Source organism: Pseudopipra pipra, chromosome 15, assembly GCF_036250125.1.
Source record: "Pseudopipra pipra isolate bDixPip1 chromosome 15, bDixPip1.hap1, whole genome shotgun sequence".
NCBI lineage: Eukaryota > Metazoa > Chordata > Aves > Passeriformes > Pipridae > Pseudopipra > Pseudopipra pipra.
In genome coordinates this window covers 9,131,336-9,143,651 of record NC_087563.1, presented here as the reverse complement: position 1 = coordinate 9,143,651, position 12,316 = coordinate 9,131,336, and the positions used below count along the sequence as shown (strand labels likewise).

At 45.6% G+C, this 12,316-nt stretch overlaps 1 protein-coding gene across 1 annotated transcript in view; it reads right to left on the bottom strand.

Annotated features, from left to right (window-relative positions):
- The window catches only part of UBTD2 (ubiquitin domain containing 2), a 51,548-nt gene extending 41,344 nt beyond the window's left edge, over nucleotides 1-10,204 (bottom strand). The window contains exon 1 of the mRNA XM_064671749.1: nucleotides 10,082-10,204. Coding sequence (XP_064527819.1) covers nucleotides 10,082-10,151 — 70 coding nt within the window. The 5' untranslated portion in view covers nucleotides 10,152-10,204. The remainder of the gene's footprint in view (nucleotides 1-10,081) is intronic.
- Between the last annotated feature and the right edge of the window lie 2,112 nt (nucleotides 10,205-12,316).

Here is a 12,316-nt window from a genome sequence, read left to right as displayed (position 1 = left end):
ATTTTTACAAAAAAAAAAAAAAAAAAATCAGTCTGTTGTGTATTTTACCAAGCCAAGTTATCAACATGCAATTCATGAGTGAAATCCAACTCTCAAAAAAAATAAAGTTTAAATAGCTATGTGACAGCTTTTCTCTTCTTCACCCTTCCAAGTGCTAAACCTCAGTTGGGACCTGTGATTTACCAACCGTTTAATGAGCAGGTTTGCTCATTACATGCGCTGGAAGTACGAAAATGCACAGGCAAAGGAAGAGATTCGCTCACCCTCAGCCATCAGGGCATTGGCATCATGTCCCAAACAGGCAACCAGACCAAATCTGGGAACAGTGAAGGATGCTGCTACTTGGAGGTGTGAAGCACTGGAGTGCTAAGCTTCATCTTGAACGTATGTTTAACTACTGCTGCCACCAAATATAGGCTCCTTGTGAATACATCCAGCAGGAGCCAGGGAAATTGTTCATCCAACCTTCAGATAACGTTTATGGTTTCCAAACTATTTCACACGTATGCTACACTTTGCTTCCCATTAACACTTCCAAACTGCTTATTGCCCATGTCTTCTCACCCTTGCTTCAGTGCCTGTGTTAACAAGCTTGGAGCAGCCAGAGCCTGTGATGAGTAGAAATGGGACTTGTACCTGCACCAAAAAAAGCATCTAAAACATGTTTCCGTGTTCACAGACTTTGAGTGTCCCCTTCCCACTTTGAGCATGGTCCTTCTCATCCCCTCTGAAGAACAGGGATGCAGTGCAATGACTCAGAGAGCTTCAGAACCATTTGGCAGGTAGAGCACAACTGAAAACTAAACATTCTGCATTAAAGACGCTATTTTGACATACACAGCTTCTATGTGATGAAGAAAATGCATCCAAAACCACCCTGAAGGCATGAAGTTGTCCAGCATATATGACACAGGCAATGCTTTGCTATAGCTTTTCCAAGAAACACTTTGTGCAATACGTGTGAGTTGGCAATTTTTACTTCCATCATTTACCTTTTCTCCAGCCAGCCATTACCCTGTGATTGCTGATGCTCTGCAACAGGCTCAGGTGCTCCTGCAGCAGCATGTGGCCAAAAAACAATTGGTAGGAGAAAGTGGCATTCACCAGCTGCAGCTTCTATCTGCTATTTTGCAGGTACTCTTTTACAAAAAGACTGTATTTACCCATACAGGCAAGAAATCACAGGAGATGAGAGTTCTGTGGCAGTAAAATAAAGCAACAAAGTAAATGCCATGAAGAGATCCTTCTCCTGAATCCATAGTGCCCTTCATCACAGCATGAGAGCAGAAATTGAGCTTCATGACTGAATTTTAAAAATAGAAAGGTAACAAGCTTCCAACCCCAAAGTGCTGTGCTCTGCTTCCGATGCCATTTCAGGCCCTGAGAGTGCTCTCAAAGAGCACACAGCTCCACTGGGAAAAGGTGAAAAATGCCTTCCTACATAATATGTTGTCTGAACTAAGAGAATTATTTATGGTTGCTACATTTATTATACATTATTATAAACTGTAAGCTGTTATGAACTATGAAATGTTTATCATTTCACTGGATGAAAAATATCAACACTTTTCTATAAATAACTAAATTAATGTTAGACTGAATATATATGTTTTAAGAGTAAACTTTCCCTATTAAACATGTGTAAAGATAAATGCAATCTACAGCACTGTATGATACATTTTCACATTTTAGCCTCTAATCTTTTCCCCCTGGGCAGTACCTGTTCTTGCTGAAAACTACTGAAGCATTCTTCTCTACCATTTGTGAAGTGCCTTTTCTTTCATGTTTGAGAATGTGGGAAAACCACATGATAGATCATCCAGAAACTCCCCAAACCCCCTCCCTTCTACCTAATCTGCAGCACAAGGATGTCTTTATATATATATATGCATATATAAAATCCTTCAGCACATCTGATTTTCTACAGAAGCGAAGAATCATTTCTTCAGAACTGTGCCCATCTCCTCCCACAAATGGCTTTCAAGCAGGGCTTTGAATTTTCCTTTTTAAATCATGTGCACTAAGGAGAGGGGGGAGACGGGAAGAGGAAAGGACATTGAGAAAAGGCTGAAGGGAGGAGCTGTTAAACTGATCTAATGCACAAGCACAGCAGCAAGGATCCCCATCCCCACCAGTATTTCTGCTTTATGAAGTACAATTTCCAAATGCTTTACTTTAGGCCTAATAGGTCAACTGGATGTAGAATAGCTCCTGCAAATTGATAGCATCCAATAATTGCTCATGCACTTATTACCTGCAGAACCTGCAGTGCCCTTGCTTTCTCGGTGCTGGAAGTCTCAGGATGACAGTCTACTTATGTCATTTTAAATATTTAAGTTAGTCTAAGAAACTTCAGACCCATTCAACATTTAAGAGACTTTTTAATTTACTTCTAAGGTGGGAAACAGAACAAAAATGGTTTACACACAGTTTGCACTGCCCCATCTTTTGTCCACCTCTCACTTGCACCAATCTGAGTGTGCCAAGAGAGAAAGCTACTCCCTGGCTAATAGTTGTGAGATCAGCCCAGGATCAGCACAGGGCAGCACATGGAAAATTCAGGTTCCAGCTGAACCTTAAATAAACCACATCAGACATTTTTCTGCACACAGGTCAAACAGTGCAATATCAAGTGACATTCTGTGCTATAGGTATTTTCACCTCAATGGTGCAATGAGCACTCATGCTGCTTTGGGGTGCACGAGGCACCGTGGTTTGGATCTATCACTCTTGATAACTCAGTATGAAACACCAGATTAGAGTCTGCACTTTTCACACTGGAAACACAATCACCGTGTGAGGGGAAACCTTTTTGTTTTCTTAAAAAACAAGAAAATAAACCAACCATCCGACCAAAAAAATCCCCCCCAAACCCCTGCACTTTATTTGCTTCTCAAGTAGTGGAACATCTTTCTTTCTTCAAACTTTAGGTGCCCCCCAGACAACACACAGGCAGCAGATTAAACTGTAACTGAAAACCTCTGAGCGCAAACGAAGTGTTTCGTTCCACAGTCAGAAACCAGGTTACTGACTCCAGCTCTTTTATTCTTCCTTGCACTCCACCTGCTTCACACAGCAGGTCACTCCATGCCTTTCCCTTCTGATTTTGGGTAATTGAGCTCATCGCTCTTGCCACGCTCCCCTGCCAAGCAATGCCAGGCACCAGCCTGTCACCAGTGGGACCAGCAGCTGTGGCACAGGCCCATCCCCACACTCATCTGAGGATTCACCAGCCCGGCCAAGCCACAATACAAACACCAAAGGCGTCACTGAGCAAACGGAGCCTGGAGGTTTTCAGTAACCAAAACAAGCAGATGCCTCAAAAACTCCCCATACCCATGGCACAGTACCCAAGGTCAGCACCTTTATACCCTCCAACTGGCAAGACATCCCTGAAAACCACCTCATGTGCCTGCTTGTTCTATTTTGTCTGCAATTACGATGACTACAGATGTCTAAATGGAGCAGCTTTCCAAACCAGAATTAGGAAGATTTGGAAAGTCTCAATTTCATAATGTGACTCTTGCAACAGAAAGAAGAGTCCTACAGAGCTTCCAGCTGAAAGAAAATTAAACCCCACAAACCTCCACAAACTTCATCCAAAGCACTTGCAAGTACGAAAGATAAGTGTGAATCAACAGCTCCTGCCTTTAAACTGCTGGTTGGGCTCTACATGCCCAAAAGATGTCACACACAGACTTCCCTACTTCATCCCGCCTGCTGGGTGGCAGAACTCCTCCCTAGGAATGCTCTTTCCTTCCCCAGACATGGATGCCACCAGTTCTGGGAAGGTAAAAACCTCATGGCCACACGCTCAGCTGTGCCTCTTCTCAGAGAACAGCCCATGGAAAGAAAAACCAAGCCCTTCCCGCATCTACTTTCAGAGCAGAAGTTGGGAAAGCCACGCTGCTTGGATATGGACACACTGGGATCTGGCTTCTCTGCTGAAGAGGATGGACATCTCACACTAGCCATCCTCAAAGAGTCATTTCGAATCTGGTGAGACAATTGGGAAGATCACGAAGCACCTACCAGCCAGCACAGCACAATTTCCTGTAGCAGGCATATGCGATTTTGGGAAAAAATTAAAATCAAACCCCCCCAAAATTAAGAGGAAAAACCTAACTGAAGTATTTGCATCAAAGAAACCTGAATTTTAAGAAAGTGAAGCCAAGGTGGCAAATTGGAAACAATTTGCTTAAAAATGTAACAGACATTTATACACAGTGTCTGTCTACAAGACAGGATGAAAGCGCTTGTTACATCACACCCTGTAAGTATCACAGTCCTCCTTTGCGGATAAAGGAGCAGTTATAATCACCTCTGAATCAGGGTCATTTGGCCACAAGTTTTGTACATATTTATATTCTTTCTTTTTTTAGAAGAGCTGGGTAATCAGACTAGCTATGGCCAACTTGACCCTTCTTTGCAGCTGCAAAAAGACTCACAGGAATTTGCAAGACTTAACTATAAGGCAAATCTTTATTTCTGGCTTCAATTGTATTTTAATTTGTGACTCATTAATTATATTATTCAGCATTCACATGAAAAATAATAGTTATCATATTACTCGCTGGAATAAGAGTGGATCACTGCTTTTTAGAGTTTATTCAAACTGGCAACTAATAATATTTTCCATTTGTCAAAAATCCCCAAAGCACAATGAATTTTCAATTTATTATATTTAACATGCAGTGAAGGAGGACGTTGTCACTTTCAGCACTGAAATCCCAAACAGAGAAAGTAAAACAAATCACTTCATCTAGAAACCAAACAAACAATTACATGGAGGAACAACGCCAAAAAGGAAACCAAACAGCTGCGTTTGCCAGCCCTTATTAACAGTAAAAATAACACCTTATTTCATTTTCTGAGAGTGACTTGTTATCACCTGAAAAACAAAACAAAATCTATTAGTTTACAAATGAAAAGTGTCATACCATGAAAGTGATATTCCAGCAGAAAAATACTTGGGACTGAATTATCTGTGTTCTCAGCACAAGAATCACAGATCCTAATAATCCCAAGGAGGCTGTAGGTCCCAGCCATCAGCAAAAGGAGTCATTAAAGGCTACTTTTATTGCAAAGCCCTGTCAAAAACACATGTATTCTTGTGGGAATCACAGACTCCTTTAGGTTGAAAAAGATCTTCAAGATCATTGAGTCCAACCATCCACCAAATCCACCTCTAAACCTTGTCCCCAAGTGCTACATCTATACACCCTTTAAATACATCCAGGGATGGAGCATGAAGGATTTAGAGCAAGTTTAAGAGCCACGTTAAGCTTTTTTTATTATTCCATTTATTATTTTTTATTATTTATTATTTTTTATTTATTTTATTTATTATTTTTTATCATTCCATTCCCAATCAAAACAAACAACACAAAACACTGCACAGTAACACCTAACAGCTAACGCCAGCTCTGATTTAATTTTACTTTTGCCAAATCATATCCAAAACCATAATTCAGGGTTGAATTACAAATCAGCAGGAACTACCTGAAGCCTAGAGCTGCCTTCTTTAGATGGCAACGAAACCCCAGCCAGGTGCCTTGTTCAGGAACACACCATCATAGCTTGCACCCAACAGCTACAACACGCTGCAAAATCAGTCTGCAAGTGGGACACTCTTTGTAAGCTCCAATACAAAGGGGAGGCACCAAATGCTATTAACTGCTCAGTCATGAGATGCTTGTTTAACCCTCCCCATGCAGTCCAAGCAGAGCCCTACTGTATTAGCCCAATTGTGAGCAACAAATCTCACTACTTAATATGCAAATTCCCCTAGTCAGTCTTCCATAGAAGCACCATGAAAGCAGTTATTGTAACTTCAAATTAGACATGTGATATGCAGCACTGCACAGCACTCTAAAGAAAATATTTAAGAAACTGTTGTCCAGTTACTGAGAGCAGAGGTTGAGCACAATATTTGGCTTTCTCAAAGTTAATGAAGCTCCGGCACTGCATCAAACGCTGCAGGAGGAATTGATATTTTTAATAATCTCCTCTTCTAGCACGTCAATCAAATGTGCAGCCCTATTTCCACTTGTCCCTATTATCACTGCTGGGTGATAGGGGCAGCAGTAAAGAAGACAAATTTCAAACAGAATCAGCGTCTTTTATAACAAAGAAGGGCGATAAGAACTCCAGCAGGCAGGCGAACATCGTGTCAAGGAGAGCGCAGCAGCAATCAGACAGCTGCAGCCAAAAGGCCTAATCTGTAATGACTTGTCATGCCCGTGCTTCTAGACACTGTATTTCCTGCTCTTTCCTTATTCCACACAAAAACTGTCTCGCTGGACTTTACCAAGTAAGACAAAGTAATATGCAACTTCTAATAGGGGTAAGAGTTTGCCAGGAGAGAATGAACAGGCTCCTCCTTTTCCTTCTCACTGCTCCCCTCGGAAGAAGGAAAACAAATTGAGGAAGAGCCCTCCAGAAAGGACTTGCCTGTGGGGATGAAAGCTGGCACCCTGATTTTGCTAAACTGAACACACACCTGATAAGCTGTTAAACCTTATGTACCGACACAAGCGCAGAGTTTTCCAGCAGTTAACTCCAAACCCAAAGCTCTTCCGAACACACAACTGAAGAAGTCACATAATCTGGAAGTGACGGGAGAATAGTTATTTCTTGTCTGCTCTCAGTGTCCTGCAGGAATTCAGTCACCTTTGACAGGGCAAGAAGAGATGTGGTGCTTGGCTCCTGAGAGCCTGGAATATCAGGTGGGAGACAGCTGAGCAAAAGATATGAAGTGGGGAAAAGCCCTGTCTACAAACTATTTAATGATCATCCTTTACTCTTCTTTGTGTCTCCTTTAATGAGTCCCCAGTAAATCCATCTCACCATCCAGGACACTAATCACAATTTGGCTCTGCTAGAGTACAACACACCGAGCAACCAGGCAAGAACTTTTTCCTATCTATGACAAGCAATATTCTGTTGAAACGAAAACTTGCTAAAAAGAGCAGCGATAATGAAATGGCTGGTACCAATCTGCAAAGACCATTTCATTTCCAGCAGGATGGGCAGAGCAGCATCTGTTAAATTCTTGGTAAGGAACAGACTCTTCCTGCTTCGGTCAATGCAAACAGAAACATGCAATAGTATTTTTGATTAGCTCAATCTCACACATGGAGACACACCTGAGGATATACAACAGCTCTCCGGATACACACAAGCATCTTGACCTTGAAAAATACCCATAGTAAGAGACAAAGAAAGCACACGTGGCCAGGACATGCCGTCAGCTTCACCGAGCAGCACAGAAGTAACGGGAAGTGCCGGCGATTGACAAAAAGGCTGAGGAGAATACAGGGATGTGACAAATCCTCATCTCAGTTCCAGTGATACAATTGAGCACGATTTCTCCACTCCCCACAGCACTGCAACAGATCGAGACTGGGATGAATCAGACTCGAGATCTGGCTCCCACTTTCACACAGCATCACACACTGCTACTACTGTCTAATCAATCTCTTGACCACTCGTAATTCTCCAGGAAGCTTTTCCTTTCTGGGAAAAAGACAAAGCCTCCCCAAAGTAAGTCAATCTTTGGCAATGCTCTGGTTAGAACTGCAGTGTTTCTGTTCCAAAACACCTTCCTAGGATTTATAAATATTCCGCTCCTGCTCACTGACAGCAATCTGAAACCAAAAACACCAGGTTAGGTCACAGCCCCAGAGGTGGAGGAAACAAGCCTTATTTGGGGAGCAGGAATAAGTCATCTTTCTGCACAGGTCTAGTCTCCAAATCATGTTCACTTGAGCTTCAGCTGGCTCACTTGCTGATGCCTTGAGACAGAAGCCCCCTTGAGTGATTTCATACTTGGTGTGGACATGTTTGCAGAATTCGTAAAGCTCAGAATTTGTGCAGGCTGGACTTTGACATCTGGGGAGTCAGATTTACAGAAGATATTTTGAGGCTTTTTCAGTTTAACCTAACCCTCCTTTTTTTCTTGTGGAGAGGCAGGAACAGATACGTAACGTTACAAAACAGGCTATTGCACACTGTAGCTGATTGTTTAAGACAGTCCTAAGAAGCTCATAATTCAACTGAAATTTCATCGCTTCTCACTTCAGTGAGACAACCTTAAGGAACATTATCCTTAGAGCATGAATCAACACGAGCCAGCTGACACGCATTTCACATCTCTTACATCTTGAAACCCCAGCTGCTGTTGTAATGCACCAAGCACAATGGGTTATTTAACCCCAGAGCAGCAGTGGGCTGTGCCATGGAAGCACCACACAGGAATACGCTCCAAGCAAGTCCACCTGGGACAGTATTGTGTGCACAACCCAGACAGAGACCACCCACCTCATATGCTGCTAACTGGGTGTGTAATCTGACTGTTTTACAATATCAGCCAAACTCTGGTAATGTTTTTTTCCCATCTCATTCATTCGATACCACAGGCAAGATAAGGGCGAGGAAATTAAACTGAGGCTATTTCTGTGACATGATCTCACCTCATAACACCTGGCTACCAAAGCAGACCTCAGGACAAACATCAGCAGAGCTTTTAATGTTATTTTTCAGTCAAGATTTTTTGGGTATGTGATGATTCCTGCCATTCTTTTCCTCGATTGGTCCATTCCACATGACACTCCTGTAGTTTTTTTTACTAGTTGATAAGTCTGCTTAGCACAGATGCATTTTAGGTAACTCCCTTCTTCTCCTTTTTTTCTTAATAGAGAAGAGTAAGGAAGACTCATACTAGTCAAAGCTATAAAATTCCTTTGAATGACAATGATGTGATTAAATGCAAGGGAGGTCATGGAGTCTCCCTCTCTGGAGAAATTCAGAACCCACCTGGACACGTTTCTGTGTCATCTGCTCCAGCTGACCCTGCCTTGGCAGGGGGCTGGACTGCATAATTTCTAGAGGTCCCTCCAGACCCCAACTATTCTGTGATTCTGTGAAATCTCACACAGTTCTTAGCAGCTGGACTTACTGGTATTTCTATGAACTCTGTATCTGGCATTAATCAGCAGATGATTGTTTCAGATACAATTGCGAGTGCTGCATTTTTTTACATAATGGAATGACAGCAAAGTCACTGATATAACAGAACACCCATCAGCTGGGACATCCGAAACAAAACCAGACTGATAAATAATATCCCATAAGGTACAGGGGAAAATGTAGACCTATGTCAGCAATTTTCATCCTGAAATCTATGGACCCTGCACGTGTAAGGACTACTTATAAGTCAAGTGTCCCGTTGATAGGCTGACTTTAAATGACTATAAAGCATATACAGCTCAGCTGGAGAACATCAGGGGTCCACAAACCTACAAACGTTGAAAAAGCAATCATTCAGGCATTTAAGTAGAGAAAAACATGAGGGTAAGGGCCGCTCACACTGCAGCAGTGTTTCCACACAGGCTTTGCTCCCTAAGTAGGTGTGCACATGCACATGAGTGAGAACACGCTGCTCCAGCACCTCAAGTCAGTGGAAATCGATCACTTAGCATGGGAGACTTAGGCTGGAGGAAAGCATCCATCCTCCTCGGCGAGAATAAAAAGGAAAACAAACCCCAAACCCGCAGCAGCGCCAGGATCTAAGTGAAACGAAGAATCATTTTCCGCACACCACAAGGAGCTGAGCCCAAGGAAAACAAACTTTAGGAGCCCCAGGCAGGCCCTTTCCCCAGCCTGTCTTTTATTTCGCCAGCCGCCTGCCCCGGGGCCGCGCCGCGGAGCCCCGGGCACTGCTCTCCCAGCACTGACCCCCGACACAGCCCCCCCGACAGTGACCCCCCGACCCTGAATGCCCCCCGGCAGAGCCCCCCGACCGGCCGGGGCAGCGGGGGCGAGGCGGGGGCTCTGCCCGACGGGGCCATCCCGCCGAGATCCTGCACGGCCCCGTCGCCCCGGGAAAGTTCGGGCGGGGGGGAGCAGCCGGGGGAGAAGCTGGAGGAGAAGCGGGGACAGAAGCAGGGGGAGCGGCCGGACGCGGCGCCCCGAGGCCGGCGACGGCAGCGCGTCTCCCCCGCCCGCCGCAGGCCCCGGCCCGCAGCGCCCGCCCCGGGGTCCCCCCGCGGGCCCCCCCCGGCCCAGCCCCGGCGCTCACCTCCGGTGCCGTCCGAGTTCTCGTTGAGGCTGCCCGAGGAGTCGTGGTGGGAGCCCACACACCCGCCCATGGGGCCCGCAGACCCGCCGCCGAGCCGCCCCCCGCCCCCCTCCCCTGCACCGAGCTCCGCCGCCGGCCGGGCAGGCGCGATGGCTCCGGAGCCGCCTCCCCGCTCGGCAACACCGCCCCCGAGGCGCGGCCTCCGCCCGCCGCCCGGCCCCGCCCGCGGCCCGCGGGGCCCGCCCCGGCACCCGCACCGGCACCGGCACCCGCACCGGCGTGGGCACCCGCACCGGCACCGGCACCGGCATCGGCACCGCCATCACCATCGCACCGGCACCGCCATCGGCACCGGCACCGGCACCGGCACCGGCACCGGCACCAACCCCGGCTCGGCAGCGTCGACGGGATGCGGGACCACCCGCGGGGTGCTGGGGTCGGGGAGGCCGGGTCACCGGTGCCGTGGGTGCCGAGATGTGTTTATTTCCTTCTTACAGTGCAGCCTACGGCTTTTCCCCTGCTTTCCTGTGCTGTTTGTCCCATCCCTGGAAGTGTTGCCCCATCCCTGGAAATGTTCGTGCCCCATCCCTCTAAGTGTTCAAGGACAGGTTGGGTGGAGCTCTGAGCAACCTGGACTAGTGGAAGGTGTCCCTGCCCATGGCAGGGGGGTGGAGGAAGATGAGCTTTAAGGTCCCTTCCAACCCAAACCATTCAATGATTCTGTGATTTGTCTATGGATATGAAGAGAAAGTCCGCACACGCTTGGAGATAAACCTCTGTCCCACTAATCATCCAGCCACCTCTGTGCTCTCAGACTGCCCGTTTAAAATAAAAATTTAGCAAAATCAGTGCTTCTTGGTCAATCTGACCAAACAGACTTCACTTCTCTGAGAAGGAAGTGAAGGTTTGACTTTTGTGCACTTAATGCCTAGCTGGGTTATCTGCTTTCAGTAGCAATCCCACTGTGGGATCAGGGAGTTATGGTTCGTACACTATCAGATGCACTGTAGCTCCTTGAAACGATCAGCAATAAGTCAGAACATTTGAAAAATGGAAGCAGACAGTGCAAAAAATAAAGCATGGTAACAGACTGTGCTCTGGCTTCCCCACACGCTCTGCTATACGCGGCAGTTTAATGTTCTGACACACAGAGCAGCAGAAAACAAAACTCAAGCTGAGCATATTTTTCCTCCATAAAGATGACATTGCAAATGTGTTTTTTTAGAATTAGCATAGCTGTTTGTGGAGTTTGTAGTCACTGTGGTGAAAGGAACGGATGGACAAAGCCGTTTCTCTACCATTAATTTCCCTGCATAATCTTCATACCAAAAGCCCAGCCAGCCTTTGGGAAGGCTCTTGTGTTGATAATTAAAATCCCAAATGTATGAGATAAGCTGAGTGCCAAATGCCGAGCACTTTGTCATCTGAGAACAAAAAGGCATAGAGCTCATCTGCTTTATTGGGTCCAAATGGGGAGGTCAGGAGTGGTAAGAAAGTCTAAAGAATGATTATTAGAGTCTGAACTCAGGCCCACTAATTACAACAAACGCAAAAATTCCTTGTCCGTGCAGACATTCAGACTAGATAGAGGAAACACACAGAGCTTAGTTGTTTTCTTTTCAGATTTTATCTGAAAGCCACATGGGGGTTTGCCTGAATATACATGGGTGTAATAAAAGATATCACAGAATCACAGAATCACTGAGGTTGGAAAAGAGCTCCAAGATCATTGAGTCCAACCTGTGACTGATCCCCACCTTGCAAACTGGACCAGAGCACTGAAAGCCACATCCCATCATTCCTCGAACATCTCCAGGGATGGTGACTCCACCACCTCCCTGGGCAGCCCCTTTCAATACCAGAGATATGCCATGTATGTACTGGGGGGGATTGAATGTAATTTGTTCCAAATTGTAGAAATATGGAAGATAGTTTAGTATGTTTGCAAATTTCCCTAAGAGTAGGTGTGAGTATATCATCATCAGAGTACAGCAGCTCTGCAGGGAAATCATGGATTGCAGTGAGGCCCTTGGGTTGCATACTGGGAGGGCTTTTGGATATCATGCTGCCCAGTGAGATCCCAAAAATGCCTATCTGTGAGGCGAAGGATGTGTGTGTGTCAATGCAACATTACTCTGTTCCGTAACAGGGTGGCTGCAGGACCACGGGCTGGCGTGGGAAAGTATGTCCCCACTGAGACAGCAGTCTGCTTGTGGAGCCTTGGAATAACACATC